Source organism: Nicotiana tomentosiformis, chromosome 12 (assembly GCF_000390325.3).
Source record: "Nicotiana tomentosiformis chromosome 12, ASM39032v3, whole genome shotgun sequence".
Classification (NCBI taxonomy): domain Eukaryota; kingdom Viridiplantae; phylum Streptophyta; class Magnoliopsida; order Solanales; family Solanaceae; genus Nicotiana; species Nicotiana tomentosiformis.
This window is the reverse complement of record NC_090823.1, coordinates 95,893,661-95,914,038: the sequence shown is the minus strand read 5'-3', so window position 1 is coordinate 95,914,038 and position 20,378 is coordinate 95,893,661. Positions and strand designations below refer to the sequence as shown.

General features: G+C 36.1%; 1 protein-coding gene across 1 annotated transcript; it reads left to right on the top strand.

Moving 5' to 3' along the window:
- The first annotated feature begins 6,904 nt into the window (after positions 1-6,904).
- On the top strand, positions 6,905-9,831 carry LOC138903073 (uncharacterized). Its single transcript, XM_070190987.1, has 6 exons — positions 6,905-7,255; positions 7,466-7,519; positions 8,177-8,254; positions 8,419-8,514; positions 8,740-9,597; positions 9,673-9,831. The coding sequence occupies exons 1-6, from the start codon at positions 6,905-6,907 to the stop codon at positions 9,829-9,831; spliced, it is 1,596 nt and encodes a 531-aa protein (XP_070047088.1).
- Positions 9,832-20,378: the final 10,547 nt, after the last annotated feature.

Genomic DNA, 20,378 nt, shown 5'->3' with positions numbered 1-20,378 from the left:
CGGTATGCCTGTCGAACCCATTCCTGTTCATCAGCCCCCGAGACCCTTCACCTCGATCATTTCTCTTTTAGCCTCATACGGGGATGCGTAAAGATTCGCTACCCCTACGATCTCCGTTATACGGCCAATATCGATCCTTGTTTGACCTTGGTTCTCGGTTGATGTCCCTTTTAATAACGGACCTAGACCCCAACTGGTCGTCTTCAACTCTGATCTTCGATTGATATCGAGTATGTACATCGGCCCAAGTAATAGCCGGGTACTCGATCAAATTCTGCTTCAACTATCGTGAAGCCATCGAGCTCCGCTCGTTCAGTCCTTGAGTGAAAGCTTGTACAGCCCAATCGTCAGTGACCGGTGGTAGATCCATTTGTTCTGTTTGGAAATGAGATACGAACTCTCTTAGTACCTCGTTGTCCTTTGCCTTACCTTGAAAAGGTCCGACTTTCTGGTCTCGACCATTATGGCTCTGGCGTGTACCTTTATGAAAGAATATACAAGCATAGCAGAAGAATCGATAGAGTTAGACGGTAAATTATGATACCATATCATTGCTCCCTTTGATAGGGTTTCACCGAATGTTTTCAATAATACAGATTCGATCTCATCGTCTTCTTGATCGTTCCCTTTAATGGCACATGTGTAAGAGGTGACATGTTCGTTGGGATCGATCGTTCCATTATATTTAGGAATTTCGGGCATGCGAAACTTCTTTGGGATTAGTTTAGGAGCCGCGCTCGGAGGGAAAGGCTTTTGTACAAATTTTTTGGAATTTAAGCCCTTCAATATCGGCGGTGCCCCTTGTATCTGATCAACCCTGGAGTTATACGTTTTCACTTTTTTGTCGTTTGCTTTGATCCTCCTTTCTCTTGACTCTATTCATTTTGTCACTTCTTCGAATATCTTAACAATTCCGAGATTAGTCCCCGATTCTTGCTCATTTGACCTTACTATATCTGGTCCCGTTTTATAGGCGACTTCTTGGGGTGGACTGGGCTCGAGTCTGGTCGGTGCCTAGGTTTGGCTCTGCAAGCTGATTCCGTTTTCCTCAGCGTTTTGGGTATTTTGAGCTGCAGACCGAGTTCCACCATGAATGCTATTTTCAGGGTCGGAACGTTGGTTTGCCTCAATGGCCGCATGTAAATTAACGTCTATTGGATCTTCGATCCGAGCTCCAACGGGATCAACGAGTGTCCTTCCACCCCGGGGGTTAAGTTGTTGTTCTCATCTTGAAGGCCAGCTTCGCTATCAATAGGTAGGGCCATTAATTGAGAATTCGTCGTTTTCAACCTGAAATCAAAGATACTTCTGAGAACAAGTGTAAAATGGTGTCTTTTGCAGAGATTCGTACCAAATAACTACTATTATCCTTAGCCCCACGGTGGACACCAAACTGTTTACCCGAAAAACAGATAGATTTGAATTTATACGTAGTTCTAAGGATACGTGGTGTAACTTGGTACAAATCAAAAAATAAGTAGAAATATATTGAGTATATACTGTATAAAGAATGAAATACAAACCAAACTGAGTGAGAAACGGTTTATGAACAAGCAAGACGAATCAATATACAAAAACCCAAAGAAGGATAATCTCTATATGAATATCAGTATGTTTTTCTCTGTGAATGTCAATAATATAAGTGTATCAATGCCTTAATGATGGATCCCTTACAGAAATAGCAGATATCCCTCTTATAGTGGAGAAATCCTACTTTAGATATAATTAAAAATACATAGTGCGGATCTCATGATAGATTAGCTTTTTCCTAATTTCCGCTGAGATTCTCTCTTAGTGCGGCTGTAATGACTCTTATCTCTTGGCTCGATCTTGGTCGGATTTGGTATTGGTCGATTTTCAGATTTAGAGCTCGATATTAACTCGAGCTCGATATTGACTCGAGCTCAATATTGACTCGGGGCTCGGTATTGAATCGGGCTTGATATTGGTCGGTCTCTGGCTCTTAAGCTCGATGACACCGCTTCACTTAATAGTTCGATTTGGACTCGAGCTCGGTAATGACTTCGAGCTCAGTATTTGATCGGTCCCAAAAATTTGAGCTTGGTAATTTGGATTGAGATCTCATATCGATATTATGAAGATGACCTTCGGTCTATTATGTTCCAATCTTGACTAATCATACGAAGGTCGAAACCAGTTTTGACCGTATACGGTCCTATATTTGATATAAATTAAACTTCACAAGTGTAGAAAATAAAAGATTAAGTTTAGAAAATAAAACCTGATTTTATCTCCGCTTTCTTCTTGATATTAAGGCGAAGAAGAGAAATCAACCACTCGATTCATCAACTCCATAATGTTGCAAAAGTAAATCATCAAAATGATAGCTTTCTGTATTCTTTGTCAACAATGGACGTGTTTCTCGTCTCCACGCTCTTGTTTAACCAACCAATTGCTATGAAGTTTAACGTTCAAAGAATTCAGTGAAGATGTTTGTTGACTATCCTTCAACTTTCGCTCGCAGTTTGTTATAAATATTTAGGCTTTGAATTCACTGGATAAAGCAGAATACTTTTTTTTCCATGGAGAAAAAGATTCTAATAGGAGAAGAAATATATTTACATGTTTCGATGGTATTGAGCGAAATAAAACAAATGAAAAGAGACAATAGATTTTTATGGGGAAAAAAAGGAAATTTCAACATATAGAAGAGAAACGTGTTAATGTTGTACGGCATTTTGATGTGTGCAATAGAAGATATGAATTGTCGGTGGAATCTCAAAGGACCATTAACCTACGTTGAATATGCAATGACTATTGGCAGACTAAACTATCCTCCCCATTTATTAAAAAAAATATGCACACTAACAGCATGCAATAACTGTTGGCAGTCGAAGCATTCCTTCCCATTTACTCGGTTCAGTGTAGTTGAAATTATCTATAATAGAAGGCTTTTTTTTCTGCAAGGGCAAGATGGTCACTCAAATTTGATGGCCATTTGGGTAATTTAATTTTAGAGTTAAGAGCTTCTCATTTTTAATATAATAATGATAATGATAATGATAATGATGATTTAGTATAATATGATATGATGATTAGATATGCAACTTAGAATTCACAACTTCTAAATTATAAATTCACTACTTATGGTTTACATAATATTCTTCTAGGTGGAATAAGATTTTGTGGATTTCAAATTACTATAAGTGTAGAGTATCAATGCACAATTCCAGTGTAAATGTCTTAACATATATTTATAATTTAAATAATTAACTAAAGGCAGAATACATAGACACACACTTTAACTATCACAAAAAATCCACTTGAACACCTTAACTAAGCCATTTTCCACCGGAACACTTTTACTCTACCTTTACTGCATCATTTTAACACGTCTGATTGACATGGCAAATAACGTGAGCATCATTGTTTTTGAGCGCGTGAACATTAAAAATATGCTGACAAAAACTATTTCAACGGTAAAAAAAAAAACTTTTTCCTATTATATAATTAAACCATCGTCCTCTTTTACCAGCCCTAGTTCTTCACCCTTCCCTTAAATCCAGCCCTAGTTCTTCACCCTTTTCTTGATTTGCTGGTTTAAAAATTTTACTCTTCTCTCCAAATTGAAAGTAGTCTCACCTGAGTGTTCGAATCATGGCTTAAGCTCTCAAACTTGTGGATAATGTCTCTCACACCAAGAGTCAATTCATGCCGGTGTGGTCATGAATGTCCATTGAAAACTTCGTGGTCTTCATCTAATCCTGGAAGGAGGGTCTATGGATGCAAAATTAAAAAGATAAGTGATAATTAACTACAATTAATTATTTTTACTATATTGTCCCCGATTTTGGTTTGAATCAGTTTTTTTTAAGGACGAAGGTGGATGTAATTATTTTAGGTGGGTTGATAACGAGTTTCCTAGCCAAGCGAATTAGGTTATTTGGGGTTTATTGAACATGTTCAAAGCTTTTGAAGAAGAAAGGGCTCGAGCAAGAATATGGAGGAAGAAATTGACTTCTATTATAATAATAATGCTAATTATTTGGGTTTGCTACTGTGTCGTCGATCGTTAAAGTTGTTGTGGTTTTGCTGGTGGTTGGAGTAGCTGCTGTATTTTGTATCTTAGTTGCTATATTTTGTATCTTAGCTGTTGTATTTTGTGTTTGTAATAGTGGTTGATATATTTTAGATGTATCTAGTTTATTTGAATGTAATTGTGCCCTGTGGCCTTATTTCAATGAAATGAAGAATTTTTCTGCAATTATTTTATATATTGGTATAAATATGGAATTCAAAGTGCTAACATGTTGAAGTTGTAACATGAACTCAACTGATAAGTCTTAACAAACAACCATCGCAGCCTACCATTCTCCAAATTTACCAAGCACATACAATCCAACTTATGCAGAAAAAATACTACAATTGCATTCATAAAATAGAATCCTGGGTCGCGAACAGTGATTCGATTGATGATGAAGAAAGAGAATTCTTGGTTCAGTTCTCCACCTTAACGACAAAAAATAGGATATTGGTTTTAAGCTCCTGCGGGTGACTTTTTGTCTTACGACACGGCATGGTAGGTCATTTTGGTTTTGGGTCTGCGACGAATAGGTTCAAGGCGAGCGCCAAAATGCTAGCACAAACTGCTCCCACAGACAAGCCTGGTCTTGACTCTTCTGTGTGGTATTCATTCTCGTTCGGCTCTTGGAAGCCCTTTCCTCCGCCGGGGACTTCCACGAAATGAAAACGGGCAGTATCGTTGTATGCTCCACTTTTGGAGGCTACCAATTGATGTTATAAAAGCAACAAATAACATGAATGCTTTACATTTAGGCTACCAATAGCATTTAAATTGCATTCACAACTAAAGTGTTTACAACACCAGTCATATTTCCAAACAACTAAAGTGTTTACAACTTAAAATAGTACCAACTAGTGACCCAAAAAGACACAATAATCAATCCAAGTCTGGATACTTGGCAAAATACATGAACTCAAAATAGCATAATCCTAACACAACTATATTCTTGAGAATGCTCTTTGGCATTATGGCGCTGGAGAGGTTGAACTTGCAACTGAAGAGGTAGTTGATGAAGATCCAATTTGGTTTCTCCTGTTTGTACTTAGCTGTTGTAGCTGGGAAGTAGTTATAGCATTTCTGCCTTTAAACTTAAGCCCAGGAGGTTTAAAACCAAGATTAATATTGATTGTACTGGTATCCTTTACAACCTTAGTCCCATATGATACAACTCTCTCAACTGAACTACCAGACTGAAATTGACATAAAAGCATATAGATTAGTCATAAAAAAATGGTAGTAATAACATGTTGAAGTTATAAATAGGCAATCCTTACATTAATGACAATCATTCCAGTTGTAAGGTTGGTGTAATATCCAAAAACTGAATACAGAATCTATGCACACATAATAAATTATATTTGAAATCTGGAACATGTAGTACATTGTTCAAGATATGACCTTGCAGAGTAGAAATACTTCCTATATGAGTAACAATCACCTTGAAAAAGTTAGGTAAACTAATGTTCAAAGGTACAGGAAGTGGAGTTAGAAATAGGAAAGAATTAGGTTCAAAACACATGTGCTTTGAAGCACATGAATCAATGATACATGTATCTGATTTTAGACTAGTAAACACTGAACCTAAGTATTTTAGAATAGTACCAGCAATTGCATTAGCATTGATTCTTGAATTTTCTGATTGTGCCAACTTTTCCTGCTTATACATGTGCATTATTTCTGCAATTTGCTCCTTGTTGAGTTTCCGTCCAAAATTAGGGATGCTGTGTTCAGTATTTTGTCCACCTGGATTCTCAATCTGAACCTACCATTTCCTCTTACTGATGCAACCCTTCAATTATCCAAGAGCCTAGTTAAGTACCCTCCTCCTCCTCTCTCATTGTCCATCACTTCTCACCAACTCCTCTACCATGGCTAAGAGAAACCTCTCATCCTCCACTGCCACAATACGAAGCAGACGGTTTCAAAAATCCCAAAACCCTGAAGAAATCGTTGACCTTGAAACATCCCTTGACTTAGACCTTCTTAAAACCGATAATGAAAGTAATGACTTATTGGAGGATCTTCCTATTAGCCAGGAAAAGGCAGGAAAAAGACCTATGGAGCAAACCCTCAAAAGGCCTGAATGCAAGAAAAAGGAAAGTGGAAATCACAGATTTTGGGCCAGAGGATAAACTGAACTTCTACAGACCAAGTGAGAAATCGAGGTTTGAGTCTTATAAGTCTAAATCTATGGCTTATGGATGCTCTGTAAGTCTCTCTCTTATGAAAAATTTGCATTGTGATGTGATTTCTATCTTTGATTTTCAACGTCTTTCTCCTCTGCTTGATACTGTTGTAAATTCTTTGTATGAAGAACATGTGAGGATGTTTTATGAAAATTTGTTCGTTAATGACAATGATGATTCGGAGTCAATGGTTCTAGGTACTCGTATTTTTCTTGATTCTTATCAATTTGAGAAGATCTTTTCTGCTAAGTTTCATGGATATGATATTTTTGTGCAAAACTCTTGGCCAAAAGTCTTTGAAGTTACTTTAAAAGAGGCAAAAGAATTTCTGTCTGAAAACCCTCTTGACATTACTCCTAAAAGCCTTAAGTTTGAACACCGTGTGTTAGCCTATATGATTGCTACTACTCTCCTTTCTAGGATTGGGTCTCTCATCACTTTGACTACTAAGGATATCTTTGTTCTTTACTGCCTTGTGAACAATAAAAGGCTTGACTAGTTTGTGTGAATTCGTTAGTATATGCTTGAAAGTATCAGGGACATATCCTCTTCTGTTGCTTGTTTACCCTATGGCTTGCACATCTCACATATTTTTGAGGTCATGAAGGTTGATTTGGCACCTTTTTTCCCCAAGTACATTTCAAGCACATATGATAAGAGATCTTTTGCTATGATGGGTTACACCTTACGTGAGGATGGATGGATCAGATGTGCCAAGGTTGAAAGTACTGTAGTACAGGTTGAGCCAACTACTGAACCAACTGAGCCTCAGTCGACTACTACCAACAACCTACAGCAGATTCAGCAAGGACTAGATGGGGTAAAAACCATACTTATTGCGATGAAAGAATATGTGGACAAGATCAGGGAAGTTACCAAAGAAACAGGTACAAATGTGGTTAAGCTTAGGATGGACATGGGAGCCACAAGGAGGCAAGTAATTAGGGCATTCAACTCCATGACAGAGAAGATGGACAAAATCACCAAAGAAGTTGAAACCTCCTATGACTTTTTCTGCACCAAAGTGATTAATACCCTGAAATAATTTTTGGGGAGGAACTAAGGCAGTTGTGTGTGTGTTTGAAACAATTTATTTTACTCTTTGTTTGTTTTGTTTTGTTAATTACCTTTGTTGAATGCATAATATCTGCTACCATAACTACTATGTTCATTATCTATTTTGTTATGTCTGTTCTATCTGCACTTGCTTCTTCTTTTTTTATTGATGTTAAAGGGGGAGAAACGTGAGAGTAAAGCAGAGCAACAACTCAGGGGGAGAAACACTGCAGTACAGGGAAACAACTCAGGGGGAGCAGCATTTTAGGACATGAAAGGGAAGTGTACTTTATTTACTCTTTTTGATTGTCATGATCAAGAAGGGGAAGATTGTTAAACTTAAGTTCCAATGATGACAATAGTACAAATCTAATTGTATCTATTTGATTGCATGAAATTAGGAGGGCAGTGCTCAATCAAAGGAAGTCAAAATGTCAAGGATATTAGAAAGGAAACAAGATCAAGTGCAGCAAGGAAAATGCTAAATCAAAGGATGCCAAGGCCATCAAAAAGGAAACAAGATCAAGTGCAATCGTTATAGGAAGACAGTCCTTACTTCAAGAATTGATTTGGAATCTGGAGATTCTCAAGATTGATCGATAAAGTCAAACCACAAATCACTCTCTTGATTGTGAATACGAAAAGGAAGGAAGTTAATGAATCTAGCCCATCTCTTGAGCAGGATTCTAAGGCACCCCTTGGGTCAAAACTCTTAGAATATTTTTGTGCCTCAATCAAGGGTCAATCTGCAATGTCTACTCAAGACTCTCATATAAGAAGACTGGCAAACTCAAGAATTCGATCACGCAACTTACCACTTTTTTTTATGCATTTCTAGTTCTTCGCACAAACACTGTATTCCTGAGTTTACTAGTGTCTCAAAAGATAGGAAGCGTTAGGTAACAAACTATTGAAGATCTATGAGAACCTTTATGACTTAAGGGAACTGGATGTAGGTACCACACTGGTACTGAACCAGTATAAAACTCATGTATTCTCAGCTTTTAAATTTCTTGCAATTTATTTTCATCGTCGCTGATAAAGTGAAGTCGACTAATTCTTTTCTGAGTCGACTAAGTTTTTACTTTAGTTAAAATTCACCCGCTCTCTTGTACTTTCAATTGGTATCAGAGCAAGGACTCACAATATTGCCTAACAGCAAGTGAGGAAAAGATTATGATGTCAAACACAGTTGCTGGAGCTCTGTTTCAAGAAGGGACTTCTCAAGTAAGACCACCATACTTCAATAGCCAACACTTTTCACACTGAAAAGTGCGTATGGAAACCTATACAATGCCATACAACATCAAAGTATGACGTGTGATCAAAAAGGGAAATGCTCCAATTCCTCCAAAGAAGGATAAAGATGGTGATATGATAGTATCACTTGATCCTCTGGACTTAAATGATTACACTGAATAACAAGCATTTGTTATTCAAGTGAATGGTAAGGCTAAAAATCTTTTATACAATGCCATTAGTGGTGAAGAGTATGAAAAGATATCAAGTTGTGAATCTGCTAAAGAAATGTGGGACAAGTTAGAAGTCACATATGAAGGAACCAACAAAGTGAAGGAAACAAGAATAAATCTCCTTGTGCGTGACTATAAACTATTTCAAATGAAAGACGGAGAATTTATTGAAGAAATATTCTCTCGATTCAGCAAAATTCGTGGGGACTTGAAATCCTTTTGTAGACCAATTAGAAGCGGAGAACAGGTCAGAAAAATCCTAAGAAGTCTACTCACTATTTGGCAACCCAAACTTATTGCTCTTGAATGTCAGGATCTCGACAAGATTTCATATAATGAACTCAGAGGTGATCTTATTGCTTTTGAGAAAACACACTTAGACATGCAAGTTCATCAAGAGAAAAGGAAAACAATTGCTTTTACTGCAATTGTGGCTGAATCAGAAATTGAAGAAGAAAAAGAAGTAGTAGGAGGAGAACAAGATGAAAACATTGCTATGCTCTCCAAAGTCGTGACAAGCATGATGAGGAGGAACACGAACAATAGAAGAGGCAAGCCGAACTTCAGAAAAGGTAAGATGGGAAATGAAAATGAAAATGAAAAAAATGATGGAAGATGCTATGAATGTGGAAAACACGAACACATTCAAGCAGAGTGCCCTGAACTGAAAAAGAAACTCAGCAGAAACCTTCAAAAGAAAAAGTCTTTTGTAGCTTGGAGTGATGAAGAAGAATATGATCATGAAAAAATTTCCAACATGTGCTTCATGATTATGAATGATGACAGTGATGAAGACTCGAGTGAACTGGGTCTCGTGGCAGATGAAGGAACCAGTGAGGTACGTTCTCCTATGTGCCCTAAATGTAATGAACTTTAAGAATTTATTGATATTGCTCTTATTAACATTGAGAAGGTCCTAAATGAGCTTCTAAAGATTCAACGAGAAAAGAAATACTGGGCTCTAAAACTTGAAGTATGTGAAATAGAAAAAGACATGCTTCAAGAAGAAGTTCATGACCTTCAACTTCAACTGAATGGATTGAGAAAATCCACCAGTCAAAGTTTCATCTAATCTAACCAGTCAACTTCTTTTATTAATTCATTTAGGGGAAGAACTTATATTGCATGCATTCATTGTGGCAAAAATGGGCATAAATCTAACCATTGCACGTTTAAAGATAAGACTTCTGAAAGTTCTATTAATTCATCTTGTTTTTATTGCAAAAAATCTGGCCATACCTCTAATCATTGCAGGTTAAAGAATAACAAAAGATGGGTTTGGCAACCCAAGGCCTCTAACCAGGCTAACAATAAGAACACTAACCGTCCAGGACCCAACCAGGCTTGGGTACCTAAAAACAAGTAATTTATTTTTGCAGGAACATCACAAGAAGAATCGAAAAGGGAAATAGTATCTCGATAGCGCGTGTTCCAGACCCATGACAGGTGACAAACAATTATTTAAATCTGTCACTAAGCTTGATGGTGGATCTGTCACTTTCAGAGACAAATCAAAAGGAAATGTAGTTGGAGTAGGAAGAGTTTCCCTCAGCTTATCATATGATGTAGATGAGGTCTACTTAGTAGACGAACTTGGTTACAACCTACTCAGCATCAGTCAACTATGCGATAGTGACTATGAGATTTATTTCAAAAAATATGGTTGGTTCATTGAAGATGAATCAGATAAAAATTATTCTATCTAGAAGTAGAGATAGAAATGACTATACTCTTAGAAATATTGATTGTCTAGGGAATCAAATTTGCTTAGCTACAATGATTGATGATCCCTGGTTATGTCATAGAAAGCTTGGCCATGTTAGCATGCATACTATTCAAAAACTTTCTAAATGTGATATTGTCATTGGCCTTCCAAAACTAAATTTTTCATAAGATCAAATTTGTGATGCATGTCAATTAGGAAAACAAACACGTTCATCTTTTACAATCAAAAATATTGTTTCTACTACAAAACTCTTCAACTTTTGCATATCGATCTTTTTGGTCCAACTAGAACTGCTAACATTAGTGGTAGAAAATATGCCTTTGTTATTGTAGATGATTTTTCTCGTTTCACATGGGTTATTTTTCTGAGCCAGAAAGATGAAGCTCTAAGGAATTTTGAAGTCTTCTGTAAGAAGGTACAACGTAAAAAGGGATATTACATTTCTGCTATAAGAATTGACCATGGAGTAGAAATCGAAAGCAGAGCCTTTGAAAACTTCTGTAATGATCAAGGAATTTCTCACAACTTCTCTTCCCTAAGATCACCTCAACAAAATGGAGTGGTAGAATGTAAGAACAGAACTTTGCAGGACATGGCAAGAACCATGACTGTGGAAAACTCTCTTCCACGCCACTTCTAGGCAGAAGCTATAAGCACAACATGTCATATCATTAACAGATGTCTGATTTGACCCATTCTTAAAAAAACTCCATATAAGCTATGGAATGGTAAGAAATCCAACATCAGTTATTTTTATCCATTTGGTTGTAAATGCTTCATTCACAATAATGGAATGGACAATCTAGGTAAGTTTGATCTAAAAAGCGATGAAGGTATTTTTCTTGGATATTCTCCCTCAAGTAGAGCACATAGAGTATTCAATAAAAGAACCTTATACATTGAGGAATCCATTCATGTTGTTTTTGTGGATACTAACCCTCGCTTAAAGAATGAAAAACTTCCTGAAGATGAGGAAATTTCTATTGTCCCAAAGTCTGTTGTTATAGGAAAAGACAGTCTCGATCCGGCGGCCAATCAGCAAAATCAGTCAACTGAGGAGCACACTGAAATCCTGGAACCATCTTCTACTGAATAGTCAACTATATTGGAAAAGAAGCCAGTAACAGGTATTCCAAAGGAATGGAAAAGTGAACCCGGATATCCCAACTAGTTCATCATTGGAAATCCACAAGAAGGTATCACTACCATAAGATCTCAAAAGCTCAACTCTCACATGGCCTTAGTATCATAACTTGAGCCAAAAAAGGTTGATGAAGCTCTCAAAGATGACTACTGAGTCAAAGCCATGAAAGATGAACTTGATCAATTTGAAAGAAATAAAGTGTAGGACTTGGTTCCAAAACTATCCAATGTTTCCATCGTAGGAATTAAATGGGTTTTCAGAAATAAGCTGAATGAATCTGGTCAAGTAGTTCGTAACAAAGCAAGGCTAGTCGCCCAAGGTTACTCACAACAAGAAGGAATCGACTACTATGAAACATTTGCTCCTGTAGCAAGATTAGAATCCATTCGAATACTACTTGATTTTGCTGCTCATAAAGGATTCAGGGTATTTCAAATGGATGTAAAAAGTGCTTTCCTAAATGGATAAATCTCTAAAAAAGTATATGAGAAACAACCTCCTGGCTTTGTAAGCAACAGTTTCCCAAACCATGTATTCAAGTTGTCAAAAGCTTTATACGGACTCAAACAAACCCCCTGAGCCTGGTATGAAAGACTAAGCTCTTTTCTTCTAAATTAAAGTTTCAAACGAGGTAATATCGACACAACTTTATTTATTAAGCGTTCAAATTCAGGTAATCTTATTACTCAAATTTATGTAGACGATATTATTTTTGGAAGTTCTAACTCTGTATTATGTGAAGAATTTGCTCATATTATGAAAGGAGAATTTGAAATGAGCATGATGGGAGATCTAACTTTCTTTCTTGGATTACAAATCAAGCAATCTTCCAAAGGAATCTTTATTAGCCAAACCAAGTACACCAAGGAACTCTTAAAAAAGTTTGTAATGGAGAATGAAAAACCTATTGGAACTCCAATGAGTCCAACAACTACTCTTTAAGAGGACAGGAATGGAAAAAAAGTGGATGAAATAATGTATAGAGAAATGATTGGATCTCTACTATATCTCACGGCTATTCAACCAGATATAATGTTCAGTGTTTGTAAGTATGCAAGATTTTAGTCGGATCCAAAGGAATCTCATTTGACTGCAGTTAAACGCATTATTAGATATCTCATTGGGACCACTGTATTAGGATTATGGTATGCTCATTCTAACAATTTTGATTTAAAAGGTTTTTCAGATGCAGATTTTGCAGGTGATAGGACTAACAAGAAAAGTACTAGTGGCACATGCCAATTACTGGGGAATATTCTAATTTCCTAGCATAGCAAAAAATAAAATTGTGTTGCCTTGTCAACTACTGAAGTAGAGTATTTAGCTGTTGGAAACTGCTATACACATATTCTTTGGATTATGCATCAACTTATCGATTATGTTTTACCTCTTACTTATACTCCTAGTTTTGTGATAATACAAGTGTTATATGTCTGTCAAAAAATTATGTGTATCATTCTAGGGAAAAAACATATAAAAATTAAGCATCATTATATTCGTGATTATGTTGCAAAAGGTGATATTTTGTTAGAGTTCATTAGCACCGAGTCCCAACTTGCTGATATTTTTACAAAACCTCTTATGGAAGAACGATTTTGTCTACTACGTAAAAAGGTTGGTATTATGTCTATTGCGTAAAACATCTTCCGTATCTTTGTAAAATATTTTACTTCCTTTTTAGTTTGCTTAATTAATGGGTTTATTAATTTCATGTGAGTCCAATTATTACTCTTCTATTGGTACCGTCGAAGCAACTCCTCAAAAATGTTACTTCAATTTGAACCTACCCTTTTCTCTAACTGATGCAACCCTTCAATCTTCCAAGAGCCTAGTTAAGTACCCTCCTCCTCTATCATTCTTCATCACTTCTTACCAACTCCTCTACCATGTCTAAGAGAAACCCCTTATCCTCCACTACTACAAGACGAAGCAGACAGTTTCAAAAATCTCAAAACTCTAAAGAAATCGTCGAACTTGAATCATCCCTTGACTCATACCTTCTCAAAATCGAAAATGAAAGCAGTGACTCATCGAAGGATCTTCTTATTAGCCAGAATAAGAAAGGAAAAATACATATGGAGCAAACCCCCAAAAGCCTTACATGCAAGAAAGGAATAGTGGAAAGCACGGATTTTGGGCCAGAGGATAATCTGAACTTCTACGGACCAAGTGAAAAATCGAGGTTTGACCTCTCTCTTATGAAAAATTTGCACTGTGATGTGATTTCTATCTTTGATTTTCAACGTCTTTCTCCTCTGTTTGATAGTGTTGGAAATTCTGTGTATGAAGAACCTGTGAGGATGTTTTATGCAAATTTGTTCATTAATGACAAAGATGATTTGGAGTCAATGGTTTTAGGTACTCGTATTGTTCTTGATTCTTATCAATTTGAGAAGATGTTTTCTGCTAAATTTCATGGATATGATATTTTTGTACAAAACTCCTGGCCAAAAGACTTTGAAGTTACTTTAGAAGAGGCAAAATAATTTCTGTCTGAAAACCCTCCTGACATTGCTCCTAAAAATCTTAAGTTTGAACACCATGTGTTCAACCATATAATTGCTACAACTCTCCTTCCTAGGACTGGGTCTCTCAGTACTTTGACTACTAAGGATATCTTTGTTCTTTACTGCCTTGTGAACAATAAAAGGCTTGACTAGTTTGTGTGAATTCGTTAGTATATGCTTGAAAGTATCAGGGACATATCCTCTTCTGTTGCTTGTTTACCCTATGGCTTGCACATCTCACATATTTTTGAGGTCATGAAAGTTGATTTGGCACTTTTTCTCCCAAGTACATTTCAAGCACATATGATAAGAGATCTTTTGCTATGATGGGTTACACCTTACGTGAGGATGGATGGATTAAATGTGCCAAGGTTGAAAGCACTCTAGTACAGGTTGAGCCAACTACTGAACCAATTGAGCCTCAGTCGACTACTACCAACAACCTACAGCAGATTCAGCAAGGACTAGATGGGGTAAAAACCATGCTTATTGCGATGAAAGAACATGTGGACAAGATCAGGGAAGTTACCAAAGAAACAGGTACAAAAGACCGTTAAGCTTAGGATGGACATGGGAGCCACAAAGAGACAAGAAATCAGGGCATTCAACTCCATGACAAACAAAATGGACAAAATCACAAAAGAAGTTGAAACCTTCTATAACTCTTTCTGCACCAAAGTAATTAATACCCTGAAATAACTTTTGGGGAGGAACTAAGGCAGTTGTGTGTGTGTTTAAAACAATCTTTTTTGCTCTTTGTTTGTTTTGTTTTATTAATTACTTTTGCTTTGGTTTGTAAGAACCACCACCATGTGCCTCTGCTGAAGGCATATTATCTGCTACCCTAACTACTATGTTCATTATCTACTCTGTTATGTATGTTCTATCTGCACTTGCTTCTTTCTTTTTGATTGATGTCAAAGGGGGAGAAACGTGAGAGTAAAGCAGAGCAAAAACTCAGGGGGAGCAACACTTCAGTACATGGAAACAACTCATGGGGAGCAGCATTTTAGGACATAAAAAGGAAACATACTCTGTTTACTTTTTTTGATTGTCATGATCAAAAAGGGGGAGATTGTTACACCTAAGTTTCAATAATGACAATAGCGCAAATATAATTGTATCTATTTGATTGCATGAAATTATGAGGGCAGTGCTCAATCAAAGGAAGTCAAAATGTCAAGGATATCAGAAAGGAAACAAGATCAAGTGCAGCAAGGACAATGCTAAATCAAAGGATGCCAAGGCCATCAAAAAGAAAATAAGATCAAGTGCAGTCGCTATAGGAAGACAGTCCTTAATTCAAGGATCGATTTGGAATTTGGAGATTCTGAAGATTGATCGATAAAGTCAAACTACAAATCACTCCCTTGATTGTGAATGCGAAAAGGAAGGAAGTTAATGAATCTAGCCCATCTTTTGAGCAGGATCCTGAGGCACCAAGCACCCCTTGGGTCAAAACTCGTAGAATATTTTTGTGCCTCAATCAATGTCAATCTGCAATGGCTACTCAAGACTCTCGTATAAGAAAACTAGCGGACTCAAGAATTTGATCACACAACTTACCACTGTTTTCTATGCCTTTCTAGTTCTTAGCACAAACACTATATTCCTAAGTTTGCTAGTGTCTCAAAAGATAGGAAGTGTTAGGAAATAAAATAAAAGTTGTGTCAAATTTGTAAAACATCATTGCTGAAAATCGTTTGTGGTAAACGATCCAAAAACCACTACTATTATAACAAACTATTGAAGATATAAGATAATCCTTGTGACCTAAGAAAACTGGATGTAGGTACCATACCCGTACTGAACCAGTATAAAACTCATGTGTTCTCAGCTTTTAAATTCCTTACCATTTATTTTCATCGTCAATCAAACCTACTGATAAAGTGAAGTCGACTAAGTTTTTAATTTAGTTACAATTCACCCACCATCTTGTACTTTCAGGCAAAGGGTTCATCGTGAGGATATTTCCTCTTGCTTGTGCATAAATATCATTCAATCCCATTAGGAACTGGATTAACCTTTGATCCTCATGGGACTTAGTTAAGTTTGCCTTCCCTTCACAAACACACATACATGAACAACATATGATAACATTCAAAGCATCTAATTCATCCCACAGTTATTTGAGCTTAGTAAAGTATCATGCAATGTCATTGCTACCATGCACTAACCGTGATAACTCCTTCTGCAAGTGATAGAGCTTAGCTCTATTTGATCTTCCAAATCTCTGCTCCAAACTATTCTAGAGCTCTTTTGCAGTTTTGGAATATATCACACTATCTGTAATATCCTTTGAGAGAGCATTCAGGGTCCAAGAGATGACCATGTCATTCACACAACTCCATTGTTCATGTTATGGAGATTTCATATCTGGGGATTGACAAGCTCCATGATGAAACCAAGTTTCTTCTTGGCTGATAGAGATAAGAAGATGGATCTCCTTCATCCTAGGTAGCCGCTTCCATCAAACACACTATTGACTAGAGTCATCTCAGGTAAATCAGAATTATTAAGATGATCGGGGTAATTGACATCATACGTGACTGATTTTACAACATTGCTCATATCACCAGTAGATGTGATGGTTGTTTCAGGCATTTTAGATTATTGGTTATGAAGATAAATCTGACGCAGATGAATTTGATGATTGAACTGTTGGATCAAGCTTATTGCTCTAATACCATGTACAAATTGAAGAAGAAAGCTAAATAAAAAATTTCTCTCTGTGTTTTATTCATTGTTTGTACATGTGTGTGTGTGTGTGTGTGTATATATATATATATATATATATATATAGAGAGAGAGAGAGAGAGACAGAGAGAGAGGGAGAGAGAGAGACTTACATCTGAATAAAAAATAAAAATGAAAAGAGACTATGCATAACAGTCTCCTACTCTAATTAGCCCACTAATAACAAAAATATTTTTATATAACTGTCTATATTCCCTCACGTGTTAGTCACGTGAGGGAAAGAGAGTTCTAGTATTAAAACATCCGATGATGTAGAATTGATCAATCACAAATTAATCCAAGAGCTGTAACTCTTCCACGTGTCCCAAACATTCAGATGGATATAACATAGGTTATATCGAACACCCATCGGAATAGACCAGTCAAACGTGTCATCTTCTTCTTCATCCCTCTTCTCCGTCTCTAGCTAAAACTCCATGAAATCCAGAATTAAGATGAAGTTTCTTCTTCCCAACAGTATAGCTTTAAATATTTTCAATAAAGTGAATACTATTATCAGATACAATAAAGTGGAGAGGTAGGAGAGGAATTTTAACTTGTTAATCGAAATAATCTCAAAGAAACTCAACTGCACTGTACGAAACTTCATTTTAAGAAATGTTATATATTGTACTTTTTTTTTTGTTGCTAATTTATATGTTGTACTTCAAATGGTGGAACATCTCCACTTTTGACCAGTAACGTGGAAGTTCAAATTATATTTAGAAAAATGAAAGAATCACTATTAATCCCTAAATGAGATGGAGAAGAAAAGAACCTAGTAAAAAGAGTGATCCTTTTGGCATTTCAATTTCTTGTATGTCACTATAATATCACTCTTTTGTAATAGACAGAGGTGTTCATAAAAAACGAAAAAACGAAAAATCGATAGAAAAACTGATATTTTTTTGTTTGATTTGGTTTTGGTTTTAAATTTAAAAATCGATCTAAAATTTATTATTACACCTATACATGTGTATATTTTTATACGAAGTTTCTAAAATTTTATGGTATATGTTAATCGTTTGTACTTTTAGTCTAGTTATTTGCTATTATAAATTTATAATAATATAGTCTTTGTCTTATATTCTAGTTTGATTGTAGTTTTCTTTTGCTAAGTACAAGAATCTATTTCATGTTAAGAATAATCTATTTTTTAATTGAGTCCTTAAATTATTTTTCACTATTGATTCAATTATCATCAATATATCTCGGTAAATGTTTGATTTCTCAAAAAGCAATTGGTTGATCTGATACCATGTACAAATTGAAGAAGTCTACTTCTACGGTTTGAACAAAAAGCCAGTTAAGAGCCATTTTAACCTTTTCAATTTCAATATTTAAAATTCTCATACCATCACCCACAATTAAATGGTAAATATGACAAATACATCTAACATGAAAAATATCACTAAATGTAGGATTTAGCGTTGTGGTAAGCAAGGCTATAGCATTTGTATTACTAGTAGCATTATCCATTAAAATTGACATTATTTTATCACTAATGCAAAAATATCTACAAATATCTGTAATTGTGCTAGCAATAAACTGCCATGTGTGACGTGAATTAATTATTCTATAAGAAATGTGCTTTTGCATTATCCAATCCTCATCAATCCAATGACTGATTACAGTAAGGTAATCACAGTCATTACCACTTCTACCAATATCAGTTGTAATAGCAACACGACAATTTATATGAGTAAATAAATAGCGCAAATATTGTTTATATTGATATTTATATTTATAAATATCGCTCTTTACGGTTGTGCGAGAAAAACCTTTATAAGTAGGATTAAAATTTTTTTTAATATAATGCACAAAGTTAGAATCAGAAGAAAAACTATAGGGTAAATACATAACAGTTACCATTTTTGCCAACTCTTCCCGATCTTTTTTTGGATCATAATATAAAATACCACCGATAACAGTGTTAATTTCCGGTTGAAATTGATTTGAACCGGTACTAGGGTCAATCTGACTAGGAGTAGGTAGACTTTTCCCTTCGGCCAAAGCTTTCAGACGAAGATATCTCACTTTATCTTGAGGGTGTTTCATTATGTGTCTAGCCAAAGTTCCCGTCCCCTCCCATCCTAGCCAAAGTTCCCCCCTCCCCCGCGATCCAAAATATTTAAAAACTAACTCCGTGCCACAAGTTTTACACTTAGCCTTATTTTCTGGAATTAGTTGAGTAAAAAATGGCCAAACGGGAGATGTTTCCGTCCGTTTGCTAGGTTGTCTAGAAAAAGTAGGGGTAGTAACAGGAGTATCAAATGGGGCATCATTTGGATTAGCAGGGTTACCACTAGTTGGGTTAACACCAGGAGCAGGACTAGTTGGTGTATCATCATCCGGTTGAGTTTCATCAAAATCTATTTCCTCGTCATCATTTTCATCAATAGTTGGATTAGAATAAAGAGTATTCATTAATTCATGGTCTAATTATTCACCAGATCTAATATTATGGAAAAATTGACTTTCAGTAAATTATAATAAACTATTATCGCCATCAAGAATAGCAGGTGTAGGACGTATATGGAGTTTGGTTCGGGGAGCCCGGGGCAGTGGGGGAGGAACAGATTGAGCACTATATTCGTCACTCTTGTATTTTTTCTTATTTTTACCAAAAAGTTTTTTTAAGGAAGTCGTCTTAATTAATAAGTAATAGAAAATAAATAAAACAAACAAAATTATAATATTAAAACTTAAGAGTTGGAACGAGTTTACCGAATTGACGAACAACTTGTTGGAAATTGATTATCGTTGAAGACTTCAATTCACCAACTTCACAATTATTTCATAAATTGTAACAACAAAGTAAGCAATAGTAGCAATTATAGAAGAAAATTATAGAGAGATTGTGATAGATTGATAATTTTGTAAGAAAAAATGAAAGAATGATGGGGTATTTATAGTTAAAAATAGGGAAAAAGTATAATTATAAAAAGTTTGGGATTAAAACAAAGTTGGGGGGTTAAATGGCTATTTTATAAATAGCCAACGGCTATTTTTGACAGCCCAACGGCTATATTTTTTTTTAAAAAAAAATAGCTGTTGGGGCCGTTTGGCCCGCTAAGGGACCGGGCCCGAGCGGGCTAAACGGTCCCGGGCCTGACAGCCCCGAATCATAGGACCGGCCCACGAGACCGGCCCAGGCCCGCTAAAACTAGAGCAAATGGTCCTGACCCGTTTGGTCCGCGGTCCCGGGCCGGTCCCGGGTCTGGACCGACCCATTTGCCACCCTTAGAATAGACCTGTCAAACGTGTCATCTTCTTCTTCATCCCTCTTCTCCGACTCTAGCCAAAACTCCATGAAATCTATAATTAGGATGAAGTTTCTTCTTCCCAACAATATAACTTTAAATATTTTCAATAAAGTGAATACTATTATCAGATACAATAAAGTGAAAAGGTAGGAGAGGAATTTTAACTTGTTAATCGAAATAATCTCAAAGAAACTCAACTGCGCTATACGAAACTTCATTTTAAGAAATTTTATATATTGC

What these genes read in the sequence shown, in the direction of transcription:
- LOC138903073 (XM_070190987.1), top strand. Translation starts at nt 6,905, where the DNA reads ATGGGTTACACCTTACGTGAGGATGGATGGATCAGATGTGCCAAGGTT. An exon ending in ATGACTTTTTCTGCACCAAA is followed by an intron (nt 7,256 to 7,465) that starts GTGATTAATACC and finishes TTGATGTTAAAG; the next exon opens with GGGGAGAAACGTGAGAGTAA. An exon ending in CAGATGAAGGAACCAGTGAG is followed by an intron (nt 9,598 to 9,672) that starts GTACGTTCTCCT and finishes AACATTGAGAAG; the next exon opens with GTCCTAAATGAGCTTCTAAA.